Source organism: Zingiber officinale, chromosome 4B, assembly GCF_018446385.1.
Source record: "Zingiber officinale cultivar Zhangliang chromosome 4B, Zo_v1.1, whole genome shotgun sequence".
Lineage (NCBI taxonomy): Eukaryota > Viridiplantae > Streptophyta > Magnoliopsida > Zingiberales > Zingiberaceae > Zingiber > Zingiber officinale.
The window spans coordinates 138904629-138931799 of record NC_055993.1 but is presented as its reverse complement, the minus strand read 5'-3'; the positions used below and the strand labels follow the sequence as shown (position 1 = coordinate 138931799).

The 27171-nt window shown below is 39.1% G+C and overlaps 3 protein-coding genes across 4 annotated transcripts; 1 reads left to right on the top strand and 2 right to left on the bottom strand.

The window, feature by feature from the left end:
* The first annotated feature begins 17337 nt into the window (after positions 1 to 17337).
* Positions 17338 to 19002, top strand: LOC121978036 (proline-rich receptor-like protein kinase PERK14). 2 transcript variants are annotated; one of them, XM_042530430.1, is made up of 2 exons: positions 17338 to 18015; positions 18559 to 19002. In XM_042530430.1, the coding sequence occupies exons 1-2, from the start codon at positions 17357 to 17359 to the stop codon at positions 18587 to 18589; spliced, it is 690 nt and encodes a 229-aa protein (XP_042386364.1). In that variant the 5' UTR covers positions 17338 to 17356; the 3' UTR covers positions 18590 to 19002. The 2 variants fall into 2 exon arrangements, with proteins under 2 accessions (XP_042386364.1, XP_042386363.1); XM_042530429.1 differs by having other exon boundaries at positions 17342 to 18010.
* A 1115-nt stretch (positions 19003 to 20117) lies between these two features.
* On the bottom strand, positions 20118 to 20962 carry LOC121978755 (rac-like GTP-binding protein 2). The gene is made up of 5 exons (XM_042531054.1): positions 20872 to 20962; positions 20713 to 20780; positions 20564 to 20629; positions 20305 to 20411; positions 20118 to 20195 (listed from the first exon to the last, which is right to left on the bottom strand). Exons 1-5 carry the CDS (start codon positions 20960 to 20962, stop codon positions 20159 to 20161), a joined length of 369 nt encoding a protein of 122 aa, XP_042386988.1. The 3' UTR covers positions 20118 to 20158.
* Positions 20963 to 21389: 427 nt separating this feature from the next.
* LOC121978754 (protein FAR1-RELATED SEQUENCE 6-like) lies at positions 21390 to 24942 on the bottom strand. The gene is made up of 4 exons (XM_042531053.1): positions 24285 to 24942; positions 21794 to 23938; positions 21627 to 21675; positions 21390 to 21489 (listed from the first exon to the last, which is right to left on the bottom strand). Exons 1-4 carry the CDS (start codon positions 24940 to 24942, stop codon positions 21390 to 21392), a joined length of 2952 nt encoding a protein of 983 aa, XP_042386987.1.
* Between the last annotated feature and the right edge of the window lie 2229 nt (positions 24943 to 27171).

The window sequence follows — 27171 nt, the reverse complement described above, 5'->3', positions numbered from 1 at the left end:
TAAGCATAAAGCAGATCTATTCCACCATGCCATTGCCACACACATCTTTGCCCTTCCTGCTGCTCCCTTTTAGTTTAACCATTCTTTTCCCTTTTCTGCAGTACAAGGGAAATTAAACTATAAGCACATATGCTTAGTAAGATCCTTTCCTACTCACAAAACATAAATCATGCAGTTAAACATAAAGTAGTAACATGTTCATTTAACCAACATCTAGATATAAAATTTTGCATGCTAGCATAAGGTAGTGGCATACTCATTTAAGCAAATCATAACATAGCATGTGAGAGCATAAACATAAAGTAGGAGCATGATCATCTAGGCATCATAGACATATTTTCAAAAAGCATCTTACTAAAGCATAAAGAAAACCATTTAGCATGAAATAAGTATATGCAAGATGTCCTTTTGAAAACATGTATCATGAAATGAGTATATGCAAGATGTCCTTTTGAAAACATATATCATATAAGTACTTAAATATAATCTCAACATGAGGGTCCGGCTTTGTACCACATACATGAATTTGCGCGCATCCTAAATAGATCCGAGGTAGCTAATCTCGAACCTATTAGGAACTAGGCCCGTTTCCTTGACCATCGACCTAGGGGCACTTAGGAGCCCATCCCTTACTAGGCCTGTTTCTTTGACCATCGACCTAGGGGCAACTTAGCAGCCTATCCCCGGTACAAGCCATACAAAAGTAAAATAGCATATCATGTTTCTTATCATATCATGACATATCGTGTTTCTTGTCATATTATGACATATCATGTTCTTATCATATCATGGCATATCATGTTCTTGTCATATCATGAAGAGTGCTCTTAATCCCAACTTAAGGGAAGCATCTCTTAGGCTTTTCATCATACATAAGCTTGCATAAACATAACATGATGGCATAAGTGCACATAACATATAGCATATCATAGAGAAAGCATAATATGAGGGCATAAGTGCACATGACATATAACATATCATAGAGAAAGCATAACATGATGACATAAGTGCACATAACATATAGCATATCATAAAGAAAGCATAACATGATGACATAAGTGCACATAACATATATCATATCATAGAGAAAACATAACATGATGGCATAAGTGCACATAACATATATCATGGTGACATAAAATCCATATCTCATCATAAAGAGTCATTATCATGCATGGTTGGGATTTTGAACTTCCTACAAACCCTAAATCATAACTTGGCCGAAACATATAAGCATGAATCATAGATTTTCAAGCAACATAAAAACATGGAATCAATAACCTAAGTTCTCATAATACTTAACATAACATGTGAGACCTTTAAAAACCCTAAGTAGCTCCTTAACCTCATTTTTCTTGTCTTGGCCGAAACTTGTGAGCATGAATCTTAGGTTTTCAAGCAACATAAAAATATGGAATCAATAACCTAAGTTCTCATAATACTTAACATAACATGTGAGTCCCTTAGAAACCCTAGGTAGCTTCTTAACCTAAATCCTTTGTCTTGGCCGAAACATGTAAGCATGATTCTAGTTTCTTTTAACAACTTAAAGCATGAAACTTTTACACCATACATAGTATAGCAAGTGAGACTCTTAGTAGGCATAAATGAGGTTCTAACCCTAATGTTCAAATCTTGGCCGAAACCTCTAGAAGCATGATTCTAAATTTTAATGCAACATAAGGCATGGAACTTAAACTAACAATATATAGAAGATCATACATCATGAGGAAGCATAAGCAAACATAATTTAGGTCTAAAAACTTTCTCTAGACCTTTTCATTTCTTTTGGCCGAAACCTAAAGATAAGACTCTAGGTTTTTAATGTAACATAAGATATGAAAAATTAAACTAACAATATATAGAAGATCATACATCATGAGGAAGCATAAGCAAACATAATTTAGGTCTAAAAACTTTCTCTAAACATTTTCATTTCTTTGGCCGAAACCTAAAGATAAGACTCTAGGTTTTTAATGCAACATAAGACATGGAAACTTAAACTAACAATATATAGAAGATCATACATCATGAGGAAGCATAAGCAAACATAATTTAGGTCTAAAAACTTTCTCTAAACCTTTTCATTTCTTTTGGCCGAAACTTTACAAGGTAAGACCCTAGGTTTTTCAAGCAACCTTTAAGCATAAAGCATACGAAAGCTACTTGTATTGCAGGTGAGGGAATACTTACATCCTTTCTCTAAGGAAAAGTACCCTTGCTTGAGAAGTTTTCCTAGGAAGAAGACCCCTTAGCTTGGTTTCGGCAATGAAGAAGATGGGCTTGGGATTTTGGTGAGAGAAGGAAGGAGGAGGAAGAAAGAAGAAAAAATGAAGTTTTCCTTTCCTTTCTCTTATTTATGCTAAATGAAGGAAGAAGGCAAAACCATCTTTTCATTAGGGTGGAAGAAGGAAACTCAAACTTTTCCTTCTAAGTGAAGGGGCATTCACTTTCACCACCCTTAACTACAATCTTCCTTCTCTTCCTAGCAGCACACCCCTGCTGGGGCTACTGGTTATCACATATAACCACCTACCAAGAGGTTCAAGGTTCAAACCTTGGTCATGCCTCTTTTTTTTTTGTTCTTTTTGCTCTTTATTTTTGAAAAGTCTACATAAAGCCCATTTTAATCATGCAATAATTTATATAAAATTGCTAGGGATCCTATGAGTGTTACATATGGATCCGACCTCTCGGCCATATAGGGGTCGTGGTTTCTCGAGAGGTGGTCGGGAGTGACCATGATGCATGCATAGATATGCATATGATGCGTGATGCATCTTTTGAAGATATATATGTATTTTCTTGTGATTGTTGCATTAGTTTGAGATATGATTGTTGCATATGGTTGTTATGCTTCATACATGTTTATTTATCATATATGTATATGTTGTCGGTTATATTGCTCAGGTGTTACTAGCAGATCTATTGCCAATCCCTAATGAGTTTACTGACCAATATACCGTATATGTTGGTTCTAGATTGAGTACGTGCATTTATTATGTTAGTTATAGTTATGTGCATTGATTATGTTGTATATGATCATGTTCTTATTTTTCTACTGAGACTGTATACTTTGATCTCCATATTTTATATAAACCATGTGTTGGGTCACTTCGGAGCTAGAGGAGGGGGGTTGAATAACTTCTTGCGCTCCTTTACTTGCTTCATAGATGTTGATTTACAGCGGATAGAATCGAAGCTAAGCTCTCCAATACTAACACATAGATTTACTTGGTATCCACCTCAAGAAGAGGTGACTAATCTAAGGATCCACACATCGAGCGCACTTTCCACTAAAAAAATAACTCCTTCTCGGAACAACCAGAGGTGGAGAAACCTTATACAAGACTCTCAGTACAAACAAGAAGAAATACAAGAAAAATCTTACAAGATTACAACAAAGATGCTCTCTTCTTGTTTGGAAATGCATGTTGATACTTGGAAATGCAGCAACACTTTATTCCAAGAATCTTCACGAACTGGCGGTGAGAATCGGAGAAAAGTGGAGAAGAACTCGTGAAAGCGCTATATAGTTTGAACCTCGTTGTCGCCTTTATACTTCGCAATCTAGGGCTCCCAATCGATTTGGTCTACTCCCAATCGATTGCCACGTCAGATCTGCGAGATTCTAGTCATCTAACCTCGCAACCTGCACAATGATCATATCCCAATCGATTGAGGAAGCTTTGATCGATCGACTGATCGATTCAGAGTATCTATGTGCTCTTGTAGATAAACCCTGAATTGATTGACCGATCGATTCAGGCTGCCTTGCAATCTCGCGAGAAAATAAGCCCCAATTGATCGATCGATCGATTGAAGTATCCCAATTGATCGTCTGATCGATTGGGGAGCACACTGTGCTCTTTGCGCGAGTGGCATCCAATCCATCAACTGATTGATTGGCGTAGCCCCAATCGATTGACTAATCAATTAGCTATCCTTTCTCGCGAAGCTCTCCCAATCGATCAACTGGTCGATTGGGCTCTGACTCAATCGATCGGCTGATCGATTGACCAACCCTAACTTAAGTAACTCAAGTCTAGGGTCCCAAACCCAACATCTGGTCTACCATGACCTATTGGGACTCGCTCATGCCTAGCATCTGGTCAATATTGATCTGCTGGGACTTCGTTACCAAGTGTCTGATTAATCCTTTGACCCCACTTGCACTTTTCTAGCTGTGAGAAGTGTCCGATCAATCTTGATCCACTTGGATTTACTGTTTCGTGCCAAGTGTCTGATCCTCTATGACCTACTTGGACTTCCAAACACTAGGTGTTTGGTTGCCTAGATCCACCTAAATTTCTACATGCCTAACTTCACTCATCAGGACTTTTACTTAACTTTACTCACCAGGATTTTCTCACTGCCTAGCTTCACTCACTAGGTCTTTCATTTGGCTTCACTCATAAGAATTTTCCATTTGCCTAGTTTCACTCACTAGGTCTTTCACTTGACTTCACTCACCATGATTTTCCATCTGTCTGGCTTCACTCACCAGAGATTTCCAACTACCTAACTTCACTCACTAGAACTTTCTATCTACCTGGTTTCACTCACCAAGACTTTCCACACCAAGTGTCTGGTCAACATTGACCCACTTGGATTTTCATCATCTTCTAACCTCCCCGTTGGACTTGCCCTTGCCTAAATTTCAGTTAGGATTTCTCAATCAAGTATTCGGTCAATCTTGACCTACTTGACTCTTCTTCACACTAAACTGGTCAAACATTGACCAAAGGAGAATCCAACAATTCTTAAAATGGATGATTGCACCTGCAATCTTCATACATTGTCAAATATCAAAACTCAAATATCAAGACTTAAGCTTGAGCCAATTTAAGCTTAGTCAATCTTGACAGAGGAAAATTGCACAAATACCATACACTATCTTGTCTATTACCCGTTGAGTGACCCGCACTCACCACCCCATTTGTGTATTGTCTTTTTCCTTAAGTAGCAAGTATATGATTGTGGAGTTGCTTGGAATATCCTGTCTGTCTGTCCCACATTATATCAGAGAATGATCTTTACTTTGTTTTATGCTTTTCTTTGGATTTTATGTACTTGACATTGTAATAATTTTGTCGTGGACTTGGTGTTTAGCCTTGTGACTACTTTTGTTGTTTCTGATGGTTGTTGTGCAAAGTCTAGCCGGCTAGCAGTCTGTCACTTTTGATTTATGAGTTTTCCTTTATGTCTTCTACTGTATTTTATTAATTTTCAGCCATGTGGACTGTATATAGTGTGGTTGTGTATATTACCAGTCGTGTCTGTGTGGTTATGTTTGCTTCCAGTCATGTGGGTTGTAAATATTATTATTATATAGCCATTTGGCTATGTATCCAGGTTTCATTATTACTGTTACAAGGAAGATGCTATCTATTTTTTGTGTAAGGACTTCTCTAGAGCGTGATATTATTTTGAACTCAAATACCCAATTTAAATTCTAAAATATATAATATTAATTTTAAATAAGATTATTATCATTTTTTGATGAATATTAAGTGGTAGAGAAATGTTTAATTTATAATATTAAATGATGGCCTCTTTTTCCACTAGTTCGGGCCCCTCTCCAGAAAGCTTGGATCCACCTTCCAATTCGTGTGATCCCGCACCCTATGATGTAACACAGGTTAAAGCTTTGGTCGGCTTGCCGGCACGACCCCTCCGACGCTCAATTTAGTCACTGACAAAAGAGGAAGAAGAAAAAAAAAAGAGAAGAAGAAGAGCTTGGTAGAGAAGAGTTGCCTCTTACGAGAATAAGAAGACTAATGTACCTCGAACTTACCTTCCGTAGTGTTTATATAGTTATTAGAAAAAATATCTCCACGTTCAAGGTTGTGCTTCTGATCGTCCGTTACACCCTCTATTCATCAAGTGCCACGTATTGGGAGGTAGGAATCAAGGGAACAAGATATAACATCTACCACTTCTCCACTCTCTGATCGCCACGTATTCTTAACCAAAAACTTCAAAGTTTCGGATACTCGACAAAAGGTATCCATGATGTTTGTTGGAAGATACTCTCGATGTTCAATAAAACTTGGCTATATTACTTGGTGAAACTTAGTAATATTAGTCGGCAGGAGGCACTATAGCGTCACTCGTCACGTGATACTGTAACATTTTGGGTACTATAGTGTTACTATAGTAGCGCTAATAATTGTGAATTTGATTGCTAAGAGGAAGTGGTTGTCAACAAAAGTTACTATAGCGGTAACTGTAATAGCAGCTGTAGCAGCTGATTGCTCGAAGGAGGTCTTCTGCTATAACGCTTAACTATATAGTATTGTAGTAAAAATGTATTGTAGCATGGTTACTATAGTGATTGCTCGAATGAACAAGATGCTCGATTACTATAGCATACTGTAACGATGGCTCAGATGAACAAGTTGAGGTTATTGTAGTGTTACTGTAATAGTACTATCGCAATTGCTCAGATGAACAAGATGCTTAGTTTGTAGCATATTGTAATGATTGCTCAGAGGAACAACTGTAGCACCATTGTAGGTAATGTCACTGTAGCACCCATCGGGACGGTCTAGTGGCTAGCACATGAGGTGTTACTACCATGAGGTCTAGGGTTCAAATTTTGACAAAGCTGAGGTAAATGCCTCCCTTATGTGCTAGTCACTATTCCAAAGGCTAGTAGCCGCCTGTGATTTACCTCCTCCGTGTTGACCCTGTGATGTGTTGGCGGGGGCACTGGGGGCGAGCGTATTCACCTTTTGCCGCCACTGTAGCATCTACATAGCACGCGAGCATGTATTTGCTCGGGAGAGTATGTAGACTGGTTTTCAGGAGTACTGTAGCTCCATAATACCATAGGGTTATTGTAGTAGATACTACAATTTATTGTAGTAGTTGTTGTAGCATCTAAAAAATGGGATGCTCGAGAGAACTTTGTGACTTGAGGTGATCGGGAATAAATCCTGATACCATCAGATATTACTCCTTCAAGTCAGACTAAAAAATAAAGTCAAATGAAGTATGATAACGAAGTGTTTAAAAAATATTTAGGTTGGGAATAAATTCGGATATCATCAAATCACCCTCCTTCAAGTCAGATTGAAGAGCAAAGTAGAATAAAGTTCAATTAAAAACATCGAGTCGAAGAGGATAATCACATAAAGTCCCAACTGAGAAGAAGAACTCGATCCCACTGTTGCAGAATATAAGAATACGGAGGAAAATTACAAGCCTGATTAGTCCCGACCAAGGAAAGAGATCCAATCTTTCGGTAGTGGAGACATAAGAAATGAAGAAAACCAAAAATCCGATCAATGCCAATCAGAAATAATAAGAATGTCCAGAGAAGCAAAAGCCCGATTCGAGATAATAATAATCCCAAAGACTAGAATACCAATTCCACCTGAGAATAATAATAGTGGTTGAAGGTGATAACACTCATTCTAATCGTCTGTCAAAGTTTATCCCTATGTTATGTGAAGGGAGGTAAATCATGAGTGACTACTAGCCTGAGCAATGACTAGTGTATGGGGAGCACCCCCCAGAAGAATAATGAGAATATATAAAGGGGACCAAAAAGTCAATTTGCTTTGACCAGAGAGAGAGAGAGAGCGAAGTTCAATCCCTTTGTAAAAAGATGATAACTAAAAAATGGGAAATAATAATAATACTCAACAGAATAAAAGACTAATCCGAGCAAGTAAAATAAACAACTAGTCGGTCCCAATTAAGGAGAGGAGATCAATTTCTCAATTCAAAGGCATATATGAATAGGTAAATGGTTAGAGGTTTAATTGATCCAAAGATAACTTTAAGAATACCAAAGAAACTGTTGGATATTGGGGCCTAAATGGACCAATACGATTTTGAGGAGGAAAAATCGGAAGCCATCAATTGTTGAAAGTCGTAATTGACTTCAAAATTGAAATCTACGTTTCGCGTAGATAGATTTAGACTATTAATTTGCTCAAAACCGATTAAGGGTGAATGAGAAATTAATGTTCAAAGTCGGCCCAAAATAACGTTGGTTATTCATTAAGGAAATGCAAGGGAGAATAGTCCCACATCGGAAATTTCCGATGTGCATTCCTTACTTATTAATGATGTTGAGTTATTGGAGTTAACTCAGAAAAGTACCAGGTACTCTCTGCTCAGGGGCGAGCAGGTGCTCGTACATGTGAGCCCGCCACCCGCCACGTGCGCACGTGCGCACGTGCGCAATGGGCGCTTTGTAGGCGCACTTTGCACTTCGCATTGAGGAGCTTAAATTTATGCTCCAGGTGACATTGCAGTGCCTACATGGCACTCGGGTGACGTGTCAGGCTAGTACCTGACATGGCAGTGCCTATGTGGCATCCTCGTGGGCAAAGAGAGATGACTGGACAGTTGGTTGGGCGAACGGATGGCAGCCATTGATCAACGTTGATCAAAGAAGTATGGTGGATCGCTTGTGATGCGATCTAGAGCGTTGGATCACAATGAGTCACGATCTGACGGCTTGGGATGAGACATGATCTGAAGCATCGGATCAATGGATCCAGATCCGATGGCTGATAGATCTGAGGGTCACAACTCTTAGATCTGATGGATGAGATTAAAGGGGCTATGTGAAGGGTTATAACTCTTCAGTCCGGACGGCCCAGATTAATCCACCCAAAGGTCACACCCCTCCCTAAAGCCTCTTCCTTCTGTATAAATAGAACCCTCCAGATTGGAATCAAATCACTCAACTTAATCTTCTCTTCCTCAAGTATTCACTCACTCATCTTGTGCATTCAAGAGTCCAAGAAGCCTACGAGAAGGTTCGTTGGTCTCGGAAGTCGGAGTGCTACGATTCCAAGACGATTGTCGTCGTTGTATCTTGGGAACGAATTGCAACAATCCGTTAAGCACCGTAGCGGAGCAATATCGTTTACGGAGATAGTGTCGAACACTAGCCTCGACGATCAGTTTGCATACTCCGGAATTTACCGAACAACAGTGACGAATATTTGATCAAAGAATTGGCAATACCAACCACTTCTCAAATCGCCATGACGAGGATCATGCTACGTTTGGCTGCACATCCATTCCGCACGGAGAAAAGCCGGAGAAATTCACCGGAGCCGACTTCAAAAGATGGCAGCAGAAGATGCTGTTCTACTTAACAACGCTAAACCTTGTACGGTTTTTGCGTGAAGACCCGCCAGTCGCTACGGACGGTAGCAAGGCTGCTTGCGATACGTGGACGCACGGAGATTTTCTGTGTCGCAACTACATTCTCAACGCCTTAGACAACACGTTGTATAACGTGTATTGTTCATTGGAGACAGCGAAATCTTTGTGGGAATCGCTTGAGAAGAAATACAAGACCGAAAATGCCGGACTTAAGAAATTCATCGTCGGCCGGTTTCTGGATTTCAAGATGGTGAACTCAAAAAGCGTCTCATCTCAAGTCCAAGATATGCAATTAATACTGCATGATCTGGACGCCGAAGGAATGAAGCTGAACGAGTCATTCGCAGTTGCTGCGGTAATTGAGAAGCTCCCTCCGTCATGGAAGGATTTCAAGAATTACCTAAAGCACAAGCAAAAGGAGATAGGGCTGCAAGACATGATCCTGAGGCTACGAATAGAGGAGGATAATCGAAAGTTATCCGACTGCAGAGGAACCAAGCGGACTATAGACGATATGTCCAACCTGGTCGAGCCGAACGCTAAAAAGCCGAAACAGTTCAAGAAGAAGGCACAAGCGAAGAAGTTCAAGGGATCCTGCTACAACTGTGGAAAGGCAGGACACCTGTCCAAGGACTGCAGACGCCCAAAGAAGCCAACCAAGGGGCCAAAGTATGCTACGAATCATGCCGCAACCTCTCTTGAGGACTTGGATCTCACTGCGGTTGTATTTGAAGCCAACTTGGTGGATACCAACCCGAAGCAGTGGTTCATTGATACTGGAGCAACTCGTCATATATGTTCCGATAAGGCGATGTTCTCCAAGTATACTCCGATAAATGGCAGGAAGCTCTATATGGGTAATTCCACGACGTCGCCGATTGTTGGACTCGGAAAGGTTGTTCTGAAGATGACGTTCGGAAAGGAGCTAACACTCATTGATGTACTCCATGTTCCCGACATCAGTAAGAACCTAGTTTCTGGAGCGACATTGGTCAAGGCCGGATTTAGGCTAGTGTTCCAGTCAGACAACTTTGTACTTACGAAGAATGGTGTCTTCGTAGGAAAGGGGTACCTAGAAAAGGGTCTATTCAAAATGATTGTAATGCCTGTACTCCGAAATTTTGATGGTAATAAAATAAATGCTTCCAGCTATGTTGTTGAGTGTTTTAATTTATGGCATGATCGACTCGGACATGTGCATAATAATACTCTCAAACGTCTCGTCAAATTAAATTTATTACCAAACGTCAATGTTGACGGAACACACAAATGTGAAGTGTGCGTGGAAGCAAAAATGACGAAACTACCTTTTCATTCGGTGGAAAGGTCAACGACTCCTCTAGAGTTAATACATAGTGATCTATGCGACTTGAAATTTGTGCAAACTAGAGGAGGTAAAAAGTATTTTATTACTTTTATCGATGACTGCACAAAGTTCTGTTATGTCTTTCTTTTAAGAAGTAAAGACGAAGCCCTAGAGGCATTTAGAACTTATAAAACAGAAGTTGAAAATCAACTTGACAAACAAATTAAAATAATTCGTAGCGATAGAGGTGGAGAATATGGTGCACCGTTTAATGAATTTTGTTCAGAATCTGGCATTATTCATCAAACAACGGCACCTTACTCACCTCAATCGAACGGTGTTGCCGAACGTAAAAATCGGACACTAAAAGAGATGATGAATGCCTTGTTGATAAATTCAGGCTTACCTCAAAACTTGTGGGGGGAAGTAATATTATCGGCAAATCACATTCTCAACAAAATCCCTCATAAGAAAAGTGATAAAACTCCTTATGAACTATGGAAAGGCCGCGAGCCATCGTACAAATACCTGAAAGTGTGGGGGTGCTTGGCAAAGGTCGAAGTATCTAAACCAAAGCAAGTAAAGATCGGACCTAAAACGTTCGATGCGGTATTTGTCGGATATGCCCATAATAGTAGTGCATATCGTTTCCTAGTTCACAAATCAGACATTCCTGATATTCATGTGGGAACAACCATAGAATCTCGGAATGCAATATTCTTTGAAAACGTATTCCCAAATAAGAAAGGAAATGTTGAAAATGATAACAACGGAAGTTCAAACGAGAATGTCGTTACCGAACTTAGCTGTTATAAAAGAACTATTGACGATCAAAACAAAGAGCCACGTCGTAGCAAACGGGCTAGAGTTGAGAAATCGTTCGGGCCAGATTACATGACTTTCATGTCAGAAATGGAACCAAGAACATTAAGTGAGGCTCTCTCTAGTCCCGATGCTCCAATGTGGAAAGAAGCTGTCAATAGTGAGATTGAGTCTATCATGAATAATCATACTTGGGAATTAGTAGACCTTCCTTCTGGTAATAAACCATTAGGTTGTAAGTGGATACTAAAACGCAAGTATAAAGCTGATGGATCAATTGACAAGTATAAGGCCAGACTTGTAGCCAAAGGGTACAAGCAAGAGGAAGGCCTTAATTACTTCGACACCTACTCACCGGTGACAAGGATTACGTCCATACGAGTGCTAATAGCCATTGCGGCACTATATGACCTTGAAATACATCAAATGGATGTTAAGACTGCGTTCTTAAATGGTGAGTTGGAAGAAGAAATTTATATGGAGCAACCCGAAGGGTTCATAGCTCCAAGAAATGAGAAAAAGGTGTGTCGACTTGTTAAGTCGTTATACGGACTTAAGCAAGCGCCTAAACAATGGCACGAAAAATTTGACAAAGTAATGATGTCAAACGAATTCAGAATAAATGAATGTGACAAATGCATTTATGTCAAAGACACACCCAAAGGCTATATAATCGTCTGTCTGTACGTAGACGACATGCTAATAATGGGCAGTAATCATGACTACAAAGAAAATGTTGACCAAAAATTTTGATATGAAAGATATGGGTCAAGCAGATGTTATATTGGGAATTAAAATTCTCAGGACATCAGAGGGGATAGTTCTAACACAATCCCATTATGTAGAATCAGTATTGAAAAGATTCAATGCGTACGATCTTTCTACTGTAAAAACACCTATGGATCTAAGTCAACACTTAGCGAAAAACCATGGTGAGACCATATCGCAGTTGGAATACTCTCGGATAATAGGCAGTTTGATGTATCTTACAAACTGCACACGTCCGGATATTGCCTGTACGGTCAACAAGCTGAGTCGTTTCACCAGTAATCCAAACGACGCCCATTGGAAGGCATTGATGCGAGTTCTTAGATATTTGAAATATACTATGAACTATGGATTACATTATGGAAAATATCCCGCTGTGTTGGAGGGATATTGTGATGCTAATTGGATATCAGATACAAAAGACTCCAAATCCACTAGTGGATATGTATTCACGATCGGTGGGGGAGCAGTATCTTGGAAATCCACTAAGCAGACGTGCATTGCTCGGTCAACTATGGAATCCGAGTTTATAGCACTAGACAAAGCAGCTGAGGAAGCTGAATGGCTGCGGAACTTCTTGGAAGATATTCCGAGCTGGGAAAAACCTGTACCTGCCGTACTGATCCACTGTGATAGTCAATCGGCGATTGGAAGGGCACAGAGTAGTATGTATAATGGGAAGTCAAGACATATACGTCGTAGACATAATACCATTAGGCAGTTGATCTCGAATGAAGTGATTGCAATCGACTATGTTAAGTCCAAAGATAATTTGGCAGATCCTCTTACGAAAGGGTTGAGTCGAGATCAAGTATACTGCTCATCAAGAGGAATGGAATTAAAAAATCTACAACTGAAAACGACTGAAGTGGAAAACCCAACCTTGTTGACTGGAGATCCCAAGACCTTGGTTCAATGGGACAACAAAGTTTCAGAAGTTGTGGTTCAGCACAGGAGATAGTTTATCTCTATCCCAATCCTAGGATGAATTTGTGCTGTCCTACCTCATGTAGTGAGGTTAAGCTTATGCTTTAGTGACTTCTATACCTTATAAGGTGGAGTATGGTAGGATACTCTTGATAGAAGTGTCACCTATGTGAGTGTGAAGACAGGCCGCTCAATGAAACACTCATGAATCCAAGATGGTGTCCATGGCCAAAACGGAACCAACCATGAGAACCTAAAGTAGGTGAGATAGGTCTCTGTGTGGGTGTTATTGTCTTAGTATACACAAACAGCTGAGCAGTTCAAGACATCACGTTCACTGCGCAGCCTAGTATACTCGATAGCATTCCACTACGGAAGGTTCAAAGCCACAAGCTACCTCTCCCGATGTAGTGACTTATCGATTGGACTCTTGTAAAGTGTCAGCATGCATACACGCATTACATTAATTTCCATTCATGTGGGGGATTGTTGGATATTGGGGCCTAAATGGACCAATACGATTTTGAGGAGGAAAAATCGGAAGCCATCAATTGTTGAAAGTCGTAATTGACTTCAAAATTGAAATCTACGTTTCGCGTAGATAGATTTAGACTATTAATTTGCTCAAAACCGATTAAGGGTGAATGAGAAATTAATGTTCAAAGTCGGCCCAAAATAACGTTGGTTATTCATTAAGGAAATGCAAGGGAGAATAGTCCCACATCGGAAATTTCCGATGTGCATTCCTTACTTATTAATGATGTTGAGTTATTGGAGTTAACTCAGAAAAGTACCAGGTACTCTCTGCTCATGGGCGAGCAGGTGCTCGCACCTGTGAGCCCGCCACCCGCCACGTGCGCAATGGGCGCTTTGTAGGCGCACTTTGCACTTCGCATCGTCGTGAGGAACTTAAATTTATGCTCCAGGTGACATTGCAGTGCCTACATGGCACTCGGGTGACGTGTCAGGCTAGTACCTGACATGGCAGTGCCTATGTGGCATCCTCGTGGGCAAAGGGAGATGACTGGACAGTTGGTTGGGCGAACGGATGGCAGCCGTTGATCAACGTTGATCAAAGAAGTATGGTGGATCGCTTGTGATGCGATCTAGAGCGTTGGATCACAATGAGTCACGATCTGACGGCTTGGGATGAGACATGATCTGAAGCATCGGATCAATGGATCCAGATCCGATGGCTGATAGATCTGAGGGTCACAACTCTTAGATCTGATGGATGAGATTAAAGGGGCTATGTGAAGGGTTATAACTCTTCAGTCCGGACGGCCCAGATTAATCCACCCAAAGGTCACACCCCTCCCTAAAGCCTCTTCCTTCTGTATAAATAGAACCCTCCAGATTGGAATCAAATCACTCAACTTAATCTTCTCTTCCTCAAGTATTCACTCACTCATCTTGTGCATTCAAGAGTCCAAGAAGCCTACGAGAAGGTTCGCTGGTCTCGGAAGTCGGAGTGCTACGATTCCGAGACGATTGTCGTCGTTGTATCTTGGGAACGAATTGCAACAATCCGTTAAGCACCGTAGCGGAGCAATATCGTTTACGGAGATAGTGTCGAACACTAGCCTCGACGATCAGTTTGCATACTCCGGAATTTACCGGAAACAACAGAAACTAGAAGACTCAACTGTTGGTGCGGTTAGCACTAACGGTCTAACTCAGGTTTTGATGAATGACAAAATATGTTAAGTTAGTTTTGTTGTTATCTAACACTTTGATCGAGTGTACAGGCGAAGTCCAAATGGGTCGACGGGCTGACCGGACGCTTGACACGAAGCCCAGCTAGGTCGACGGGCCGACCGGATAGCTGGCACAAAGGCCAAACGAGTTGAAGGGCTGACCGGACGTTTGGCACGAAGTCCAGCTAGGTCGACGGGTTGATCGGATAGCTGATACGAAGTCCAGACGGGTCGAAGGGCTGACCGGACGTCTGGCAGGTAAGTTGAGGTAAGTCACTGGAGGAGAGTGACTGTGAGGACGCGTTCCCGGGAAGGGAACTTAGGCGCCGATCCGACTTAGAACAATTTCAGAACTCTAAGTCGAGATCTTGACTAGATTCCGGTTTCGGAGAGATGGAATCTAATTAATACTCTTTTTGTTAAATTATAAACTGTGCTAATAATCTATTTTGCAGGAGATATAAGTGTCTCGGACTAATGTTTTCTTGTAGCAAGGAAGCTGCTAGAAATCAAGGTTCAGGCGCTTGGAGGTCCAGGCGCCCAGAGGCAAAATTCTATCTCCATCGAGCCTCACCACGTGGAGCATTCTGGTTGGGTCGGCTACGTCACAATCAAGGCGCCCCGAACCTCCTATATAAGGAGGGTGAAGGCTGAAGGAAAGAATTAACTCACGATTAGCTCTCTTGTGCTCCTGCGACGTTACGAAAGCTGTCCGACAAAGTTCTAGTTTGCTTTTTCCTTTTTCTAATTATCGACTTTTATTTTATTAATTAATTCTTGTACCTCAATTCTGTAATTACTATTCGAATTATTAGTAATTGCCCACCGAAAGCACCCTTGTATGCGGACCTTGGAGTAAGAGTCGCCAAAGGCTCCGAACCAAGTAAATATCTGTGTCGTCTTTGGCTCATTTCCTTTTCCGCTGCGTAATCTCTCGATAAGTTTTAAAAATCGATATTCACCCCCCCTCTATTGACTTTCACGATCCAACATCAACCCCACTGGAGATATTACCACACAACATGCTACGATAAGAAAACTTTATCGGCTGGGAATACTATCGAACATATTAATAAGACGGTTGATAAACTAAGAGAACCAATCTCATTGGGAATATTGCCGAGCAGACTAATAAGATAAGAAAACCAGTCCCGTTGGGGGATATCATAGGCAGGAAGTGAGGCTCTATGAATTTGTTTGCTCAAGCCAATAGCCAAGAAATAAATGTTGATTATGAAAGGAAGAGCAATAATAACTCAAGACAATATTTGATAAACAGAACCACTTGTGAAAAACCCCAATAATCTGCTCCTTTAACATGACCAATCCCATTGTTCCCCACTCATAAATATTTTATTATTTGTCTATTAAATTTCATTGATGAACATGATTGGTAATTTAGTGAATTTTATATCTCCTAATTTCAAGTGAAGTCAGTAAGACTTGTGAGTGAAAATTCCTTGAGATTATCAGTTGATCCTCATTATGTGAATCGAGTCATATTGAGCTCCTCCAGAGTTCTAGAGTACCGACAATGAGATAACACTGGAAGATCAATCCTTGAGCAATGAAAACCCAATAGGGCTTGCTTTCTAAATGATTAATGCTAAGGATTTTTTCAATTTTGCCACATTCTTGAAAGACTGATTCAACAGGATTGATGAATGATCTTGTTTGGCTCAAGCCACTAGCTAAGAGATGAATGCGATTATCTGGAAATGTCAAAGTTGTATCCTGATATTGAAAGTCACACTAGAAACCCTATAACAAGACTGTGATCCACATTCAGGTACCAAGGTCCACATTTAAAGCTTTGCTAAGCTGGGCATATATAGTAGAACAAATTTCTTCAGATGAAAATTGTAGAGCCATTTTTCTTGAGAATTGTCATTCTCTTTAGATTCTAAATGAGTACATTAATTCCAACACCCTTCCTAAATGCACTCTCTTCATAACTCCAATTTGTTGTCGGAGAAAATAAAATTTTTGTTTGGAAGAGCCTTAGTCGGAATATTTGCAAATTATTGTTGAGTATTGCAATACTTTAATTGGATTTCTCCATCCTGAATTGATTCTCTAATAAAATGATACTTGATTGCAATATGTTTTGTACAATCATGACTGACTAGATTTTTGTTAATAGTAATGGCTAATTTGTTATCACAATACAAGATGGTGCTTCCTTATTTTTCTTCCATGTCACAAAGAATTCTTCCAACCAAATATAGCTTGAGATGTTGCTTTTGCAGCAGCAATATATTATGCTTCAGCAGTGGACTGAGCTACAACTTTTTATTTCTTTAAAGCCCATGAACATATTCAAGAACCAAGAGAAAAAAATATAAGTTGAAGTACTTTTCATATCATCAAGACAACCGGCCCAATCACTACCAGAATAACCATTTAATCTTAGAGTCTTCGACCATGTTATATAAAATTCCATAGTCAACGATATCTTGTAAACATCTGAAAACTCTTTTTGCTACTCCGGAATGGATTTGACTTGGTTCTTGCATGAATCATTGAATCAATGGCCAGACCGAGCATCTACCCACCGAAGTTCGAGAGGGAGTTCAAGAATGGAGGTATTTTTCAAGAGTAATGATGCTCAGCGCGAAGTTGCTCCGCGAATTTGCGCCGCGACTGACCTGGCATCCTTCGTGGTCAAGTCCATGTAGGACAAAAAACGCAGACGAGGCATATGCCTCGCTCTTCCTTAATCGCGAAACCCCGACCAGTGACTTCCTCATTCGCGACCCGTGCCCTAACTTCTCCGCCGCCTCCGTTTTTTCGCGATCCACCTCTCCCCGCGTGCACTGCCCTAACTCCCCTTCTCCTTCCCGAACTCAGCTGCGCCTCTTCTTCCTCTTCCCTCCTCTTTCTTCTTCCCTCCCCTCCCAGAGAATCGAAGCCCTCCGGCGTTGCTCCCCTTCTCCTTCCCGAACTCAGCTGCGCCTCTTCTTCTTCTCCCCTCCTCCTTCTTCTTCCCTCCCCCTCCCAGAGAATCGAAGCCCTCCGGCGATGCTCCCCTTCTCCTTCCCGAACTCAGCTGCGCCTCTTCTTCTTCTCACCTCCTCCTTCTTCTTCCCTCCCCCTCCCAGAGAATCGAAGCCCTCCGGCGCTGCACCCCTTCTCCTTCCCGTGCACTGCCCTACCTCCCCTTCTCCTTCTCGTGCACTGCCCTACCTCCCCTTCTCCTTCCCTCGCGCGAACTCAGCTGCGCCTCTTCTTCTTCTTCTTCCCTCCTCCTTCTTCTTCCGACGCTGCTCTCCTCATCAGTTTTGTGGATTGGTGTGCGAAATCAGGCATCCGCGAAGGACATCGCAGAGTACATCAACAAGGAGGGAAGAAGCAAGTACGGTAAAATTCAGAAAAATGGAAGGGTTAATTATGTTCATAAGTGGATTCTATTTTTGTTGAATTTTGTTTCTGGTTACATTGTTTCATTCATGGTCTGTTGCTATGTTCTAACACTCGACTGAATCAGTTGAAGTTTGTTGAATTTTGTTTCGTTCAAGAGAATTCTGAATAACATAATTTTCTGATTGTTAATGTAGTTGGATGGAGGAACAAGATCCATAGAAACAACCAATATCAAATAGTTGGACTAAATGATTTTTTGGTTCGTTTTAATATCACGTATGTTTCAGGGATCTATTCCTCGGAGGAGTTGGAATATTGTTGCAAAAGAGTAATTCCAATTTAACACTCCTAACTGCGAAGTTGTATGTTCAGTCTCTTAATTATCAAGCTGATATATGTCATTTTAGTGATAAAAAGTTTAAAATAATTCTCAATTGGTTTAGCATACAATCTCTCTGAATGTTGTAGTTTGTTTGTTTAATATATGAATGTTATAAATTTATTTATTTTTATTCTAAGTAAAGAAAATTTGATTATTAGGTTGTTATTTCATGGCAACCTCAAGTTATAGCAGCATCGACAATACAAGATTTGAACCTATAACATGTAGGGACTGCGGACGAAGAACATTTATGTGTGTTTCTAGATCAACCAAGAATCCTGGAAGACATTATTACAGATGTGAGCAACATGGATGGCAAAAGTGGGTGACGACCGATACTAGGTCATCGGCCAAAATTGAAAGTGAGCACAATGCATTTCATGGTCATTATCCGGGAATAATCAATGTACCGAAATTTATTTGGATATTAGTGATGGTGAACTTGATTCTCTTAGCCGTAATCCTTATTGGATTGTTAGTTCATATGGCAAGTTAGTATTAAATAGTATTGTGTTGTAATGTAACTACCTAAATATTTGTAATTCTGGACACAAATTTCGTTTGTTAGTTTATATCGTTAACTACTTTTGAATCTTGAATTATGTTGGTGTTGTACTTGTGTTAGGATAATTAGTATTGAGTACTGTTGGATGATTCAAAGCATTTTGTTATATGTTATTTTGTTGAAAGAAAAACATCTGCGGAAACTTTCAAATGATTCAGTCTTTATTGGGCGAGTTTCAGTGGAGATTGGATGATGGAAACCATTTACATGCATTTGATATAATTTTTCAGTGTTCGGTATCAAGGAGTGGAGTTCTTTCTTGTCTTTGACTCTACTTGCTTAGGGCTTCTGTTAACTTTTTTGATGCTATCGGATGTTGTGGTTTTATTTGATTTCTTTCTCTTGAATTAGATGTGGAATGATACTTGTTCAACGTACTGCAAACTCGAGCAAATGGCATGTCCTTGAATAGAAAAAATTGTCAGATTGCCAACATGATCGTGGATATGATACTGGTATTGTTATTATCCAAATAATCAGCAGCCGACGTCTGTCTTACTGTCTTTCATTCTTTTGTGCCTACTTTGGGTTCAGTACAAAATGATCTTACCACATTTTCAAAAGCATAATTCTTTAACACTCGACAAAACCCCATTAAATCCCTTTCGATTATCAAGTTATCTGAAGAAAGCAACCAAAAACCTCTTGAATACATTCATTGCTCACCATCCCTTTTAAAATCACAATCATCGTTCAGTTTCACCTACTATGCTTTTGCATTAACTACAACATTCTTTTGCAGTCGCATAGTAAATAGTCAAGTTTATTGCCGGAAATTGATACGTTTTCAAGGACGACGCAAAATACCATGTGAGTGCTATTTTTTTCCCCAAGGAGACAACAACACGTGGAAGATAACTTACACTATGTTATGAATGAGTTCATTCAATGATAAATGGACTACTGCTATTAAACATCAACAGCCATACGTGGGCAATGACAGATGCATTAATTCATCATCCCCATATAGATAACATGAGCCAAACATTGAACATGTTTAGAATAGAGCAGGTTTACGTCCTACAGAAATCAGAAAGGAACTGATTCCTACAACAAAACAGGAGAATTCCTACAACAAAACGGGAGAACCACAGGTTCCCTCTCTATTGAGCAAAAGCCAATTTCAACTAGATTCTGCTAACTTGCACAAGCCGTCACAGTTTTCAGCATGACGATAGAGTTTGAAGCTAGTTCTAGCTCACGCATGTGCCGCCTCCACATATGAGATTTCTGCCAAAACAGCCAGCAATCAAAGGGGTTTGTTTTAATAAATAAAACTTTTATTCCTCCACATTCTTACATAAAATCGACATGTAAGGTTATGTAATCAGATACTTACGCCATTAGACAACCAGAGCTTCTTTTGGTTTTTTTCTTGGCTGTCTCCTTCGTTCGTGGGGGTTGAAGAACCACCTTGATTGCAGTATCAAATACAGCTTTGACATTCTAATCAATCCAAAATGAAGAACTGGTTTGAAATAAGTGATTTTAGGTACGTTACAATTTCCACTGAAGTGGTGAGAAATTTGATGCAACCAATATTGAAATGCAAGCCAAGAGTCATTGTTGGTTCACCACAATTTCCTCTAAGTTTATACCTGTTGGGTTTTGGAGGTACATTCAATATATGCTGCAGCACCAGTTTGTTTCCTCAGTCCTTCCCTCTATAAAGAAATATAATGCAATCTAAGTTTGTCAACATTCTACAAATAGAAAAACAAGAGAACAAAAATTGCACAGAAGCTACTTGTGCTGGAGTTATTGTTGTTGCACCAGGATGATCAGCAAGATAAGCTTTGTCATCACGGAGATCTATAAATTCAGAAAAATTAAAGTGTTTAGCATGATGATAACATGAAAATTTGTGCTAGTTAACATTTTCCTTCTCAAAATGATTACTGAGCTAATTTTGTTCCAACCAAAACTATAGGAACATTAGGCGCATACCGGCGTAGTTCTGGCATCCACTGGTGTTCATAAACCAAAAATGTCAACATCTTCCATCAATGGATTTGTTGATTAGGAAGCATAAATTCAGTACTAATAGCAAATGAAAATAATGACAAAATAAATAAAAACATGATTGTTGAGTCTGGAGATCAATTAGACAAGACTATCAAGATGTTTAAGTACCTTTAACTTTACTCTGGAATCTCTAGAATCTGTCAAGTTCAGATTGTAGAATCTGCTCTCCAATCTCCACAAATGAGTTCGGATACAAGTATAATTAACTCAAAATGAAATGGAGTTTGGATACTCAAGAAATGGAAGTATAATTAACTCGAAATGAAATGGAAGTGTCCACAAATGGCTGCCTATGAATGACACAGATGGCTACTTGTCAAAAACCAAAAGGAAAAACAAAAGGAAAACAAGATGTCATATTTACATAAGTTGTTCTCAATTTGATAGATTCCAACAAATTTACAAAACACCCACAAGCATTATAAGATCAAATAAATTTGAGAAGATACTATCCAACACCAAGCCAGCAATAGGAGAATCTTCTGCTCCAAAAAGAAGACTGTTATACCAGAAACAAAACTAAGGATAAGTGAATGACATATGACAATAATAACTATGCAGCAAAAAATGAAATCTTGCAACAACACCTAATATTGATCGCCCCCAAAGTCCTATACAATTTTGTAAAAGTGATACCTTGCACTTTTCCATGACCCTTCCACAATCAACTCATTGACTTTCCAATCTGTACCGCTGCAAGATAGATTAGAAAAAAATGTTAGACTAGCTACAATCACATGAATCTACTTGAACAAAACAATACTGCATAATTATTTTAGGTATCTATTATATGTATCACTTACCTTCTTTTCGGGCCTTTGCAACTGATTTCTTCACAATTTGTTCGATCTTAGATTGTTTTCTCTTCGTGGGGGGACGACCTCGAGATCTTACTTTTAATGGAGAGTGTATTGCTTTTGCACCAAATGTAGATACTCCTTTCAGTTGCTCAGCCCTTGAATGTTCAAGATCATTAACAATCAGTTTTTCCTTCGTGTCCTTCAAGATTTCCACCAACATAGAACAATTATCGTCATTTTTTGCACCAAGTTGTTGAATCTCTTGTATCAATGGAGTGAGAATATTATACCGATGTCTTTCTCCATCACAAACATAATCATCATAGATGTTACTAATACTTTGATACCCACGCTTAATATCTTTGCGGCATCGATCCACAATATAATTCATAGGAACCTCAGTCACCTTCATCCTTATCAACACTTTAATCACATGCCTACATAATATTCCCCGAAACTCAAATAGACGGCACACACATTTCAATTTGCAATCTAACTCTGTATAATGTACCCTAAAGGAAACTTCTCTTACGGGTTCTCCATTTTTTCCCAAGATAGTTTCTACTACTTCAAATATTAAAGTGGCCCCTTCTTCCTTCAATAATAAGGCATCACAAAACATCAATCCTCTTATTTCATCTTGGAACAACTTAAATAAGTTGTTAGTGTAGGCATTTTGAAATTGTCTTTCAATAGAATGACCAAGAATAACTGGCATGGTAGAATTAAAAGAAATAAAATCCAAATGTTTTTCATTCTCAATCTTCTTCTTCAAAGCATTATCATATTGCTCAACAAATTGCTTCAAGGATGTTTTAGAATGGACGTAGTCATCAAAAAATGCATTCATACTTTCACTTCTTTGAGATGTGGACATACCTGCCCAAAAGTTATCTTTAACGTATACAGGTATCCATCTATTCCGTTCTTCATGCAAAGATTTCAACCAATCATTGTTTTCCAAATTAAACTCCTCAATCATTTTCAACCAATTCTCATCACACTCATCAATTGTAAGTGAGTTATAAACAATATTTTTCAATTGTTTCTTTATCAATTTGTATTGAGCATGACCACCTAATTTTGCTGGAAGCTTTTTCATGATATGCCAAAGACACAGACGATGATGCGAATTTGGAAATACCTCTTGAATTGCAATTGTCATGGCACGACATTGGTCTGTGATTATAGCCTTTGGAGCATGTCCGAGCATACATGTCAACCAAGATTTGAACAACCATATGAAAGTTGTTGAGTCTTCACTTGATAATAATCCACATCCCAGCAGAATAGATTGACCATGATGATTCACCCCAACAAATGGAGCAAATGGCATATCATAACTATTAGTCAAATAGGTTGTATCAAAAGTCACCACATCAGAAAAGTACTCATACGCAGCCCTACATCTTGCATCTGCCCAAAAAATATTTCTTATTCGAGATTCCCCATCTAAATCAAGCACATAAAAAAAGTTTGAGTTCCTACTTTGCATGCGACAAAAATAAGTACTCAAAGCTTCAGCATCTCCATCCCCTAACCTCAACCTTCTAGCTTCTGAAATATAATTTCTACACTTTCTCGCATCAAATGTCAAATTCTCATAGCCTCCAGCCTCAACTACAAATGATTGAAAACTTTTGCTTAAAGTTATTCCAGCTTGATCATTTAACTCTAATTTTCTCTTTATAGCTGAATCCAATACTTTATTACATCTAAAATGTTGTGACTTCCCAGGACTCAAGATATGATTATGTTCAAGGCATAGACTAGTAATCACAAAGTTCCCATCATTTCGAATAGCAACATTAATCTTAGCTTTGCAATTCGTCTTGGTAGAAGGTCTAGGGTATACAATATTTTTTGCTTGAGATACTTTCCTACCATTTTTTGCGCATCCAATAGAGAAATATTTTTGCTTTCCATCATCTCCATTTCTACCACCTAATTTGCAAATACCGAAACCAACATTCTGAGCATAGGAATTATAAAAAATACGAACTTCTTCTTCAGATGAAAATGTCATTCCAATCTCAGGAAGCTTAACTTCATTTACACTAGATGGAGATGGGTCTTGATCCCTATGGTCATTGTTATCCTCTATCTCATTTGAATCATTTTTCCCTTTTTCCATGATACTTTGTTCACCTACATTTATTAAAAAAAATTACAAGGCCAAAAATAAATAGAAAACAGAGACATAATAAAAAAAAATGAAACAATGACTACATGACTTTAATAGAATGCCTGCCCCGAATGAAACAATGTAACTACAGTAAACTAATTAGTAACTTTAAGTTGTTAGAACATAGTAACATGTCATGGTTGATTGTAATCAGAAATAAAATTCAACAAACTTCAACTGATTCAGTCTAGTGTTAGAACATAGCAATAGACCATGAATGAAACAATGTAACCAGAAACAAAATTCAACAAAAATAGATTTCACTTATGAACATAATTAACCCTTCAATTTTTCTGAATTTTACCGTACTTGCTTCTCCCCTCCTTGTTGATGTACTCTGCGATGTCCTTCGCGGATGCCTGATTTCGCACACCAATCCACAAAACTGATGAGGAGAGCAGCGCCGGAAGAAGAAGGAGGAGGGAAGAAGAAGAAGAAGAAGAGGCGCAGCTGAGTTCGCGCGAGGGAAGGAGAAGGGGAGGTAGGGCAGTGCACGGGAAGGAGAAGGGGAGGTAGGGTAGTGCACGGGAAGGAGAAGGGGTGCAGCGCCGGAGGGCTTCGATTCTCTGGGAGGGGGAGGGAAGAAGAAGGAGGAGGGGAGAAGAAGAAGAGGCGCAGCTGAGTTCGGGAAGGAGAAGGGGAGCAACGCCGGAGGGCTTCGATTCTCTGGGAGGGGGAGGGAAGAAGAAAGAGGAGGGAAGAGGAAGAAGAGGCGCAGCTGAGTTCGGGAAGGAGAAGGGGAGTTAGGGCAGTGCACGCGGGGAGAGGTGGATCGCGAAAAAACGGAGGCGGCGGAGAAGTTAGGGCACGGGTCGCGAATGAGGAAGTCACTGGTCGGGGTTTCGCGATTAAGGAAGAGCGAGGCATATGCCTCGTCTGCGTTTTTTGTCCTACATGGACTTGGCCACGAAGGATGCCAGGTCAGTCGCGGCGCGAATTCGCGGAGCAACTTCGCGCTGAGCATCATTACTCATTTTTCAAAACCGATTTCGATTTATCATTAATAATGGAATTTGGTTTTGAAGCACTCGAGGGCAAGGAAAAGTATCAATGGACGAAGAAGGAACAAGCCGACTACGTGGCAAACGGTACGACAGAGTTTCATCTGCTAAGCGTGCTACTGCCACAAGAAGTCAACTAAATCGGAGCTTATGAGTCCGCAAAGGAGCTTTGGGAAAAATTCCTGGAACTACACGAGGGAACCTCGGAGGTGAAACTTGCGAGAGGGGACCTACTTCGCAATCAACTCACCAACCTCCGATTTGAAGAAAATGAAACCATAGCACACCTTCACTCAAGAATTAAGGAGCTCAATCACCAGACTTTCGAACGTCGGAGAAAAGGTAAGCAACCAAGATTCACTAAGGTACACACTTAAGAAATACGAAATGGACATCATTAGTAGATGCCTACTATATCTCTAAGGATCTAGAAACTGTTACCTTAAAAGAGTTATTTTCAACTTTTGAAATCCATGAGTCGAGATGTGCAGATACGAAGAAGGAACTGACGCACAACATTACCCTTAAGGCAAGGATGGACGAACAAAATTCAGAATCTTCTCTCGAGGATGAAGAAACAACAATGATGGTAAGACATTTTAAAAAATTATTTAAATCAAGAAAAATTAATCATCAGCAGGGTAGAAAGAAAAGGACGATCAGATGCTACCACTGCAACAAAGAAGGGCACGTCAAAGACAACTGCCCCAAGCTTAGGAACAAGGACAAGGACAAAGGAACAAAGCATGTCCAAACGAACAAGTACAAGACTCGAAAGGCGACGTGGGACGATACGTCATCCGAATCAGAAGTCGAGGCTTTCTCCGGACTTGCATTAATGGCAAGTCATCAAGAAGATGAACACGAAGCAAGCTCGTCCGAAATGAGCATCGAGAGCATCGATGAAGGGGGAGCTACATCGAAAAAAACAGCAGCTCAAGGGAGCTACGGATAACGAAGTCAACAAGATAAGTCAGGTACGATATCTCCCACCTGATAAGTTGTTTAAATTTGTGAAAGTATTAACCAAAGATTGTTGCAAACTTGAAAAAGAAATTGAAAATTTTAAAATAATTTTAGCAAAATCTTGCCCATTAGAAGAGTTTGACCAAATAAAATTAGAAAATGATATTTTGCAAAAAGAAATAAGTAACTTGAAAAATCAGGCATGCTCATATAATACAAGTTTAGAAATTCAATAACCTAAATTAGTATTTTAGATAACACAAAGGATAAATTAGAAATATTTTAAAGAAATATGTCCCAAAGAAATTTCTAATTAATCCAGTTGGCTGGAACCTATATTAGGTTCCAAAGTCTTGTTTAAGTTGAACTTTAATTTGACTTAGTACTTTCAGCGAGAACATTAGACGTTTAATTTCCTTATGAGACTTTGTCTAGAAGTAGTTGATGATCCAATAACCAAGAAGACCTAGTGCCTTGCTACATCCTGGAAGCCAAATATTAAAATAAAATGTTTAATTGAATAACTGATAAAGTATTAAAATTAAAATTAGATAATACTTTGAATAGTTATTCAATTTTTTGGGAAATTATAAATTTTTCTATACAATTTTTTTAAATTAAATTTTTTTGTGCTTTACAAAAAATGTATTTTACATATTGCATAAATTTTTAACTTAGATTTTTTTTTGAAATTTTTTACTTAAAGTTTTTTTTTTCAGATTTACTTTACCAAAATTTCTATAAAAATTAATTCTTGAAAAATTATTTAATTGAGGAAATTTTTTAATTTTTTTTCGTAGAAAATGTTTCTAAAATTATTATATTATTAGTGTTATCTTAATTGTTCACAATGTTTCCAAAATCCGAGTTTACTTAAAAAAATTTTCTTACTTGAATTTTTTTAATCAAAATAATATATAAATTATTTTCAATGTTTTCAAAAATTGATAAGTTTTTTCAAAATTATTTATCAGAATTACCCTTAGATTTTTCTTGATACACCATTTTTTATGTGATCAAAGGAGGAGAAGGAAAAGATTAAGTCTAGAGGGAGGTAGCTAATTAAAATTCCTACTTTTTGTACTTTATTGCAAAATTTATTTTTGCTTTAACTTTATTTGTTTACCCTAGCTTAACTTGGGTTGCTCACATCAAAAAAGGGGAGATTGTGTTGGAACCCCAAGGTTATTTTGGTCTGATCATCAAGTTAAGTTAGGTCCTGTGTGTTT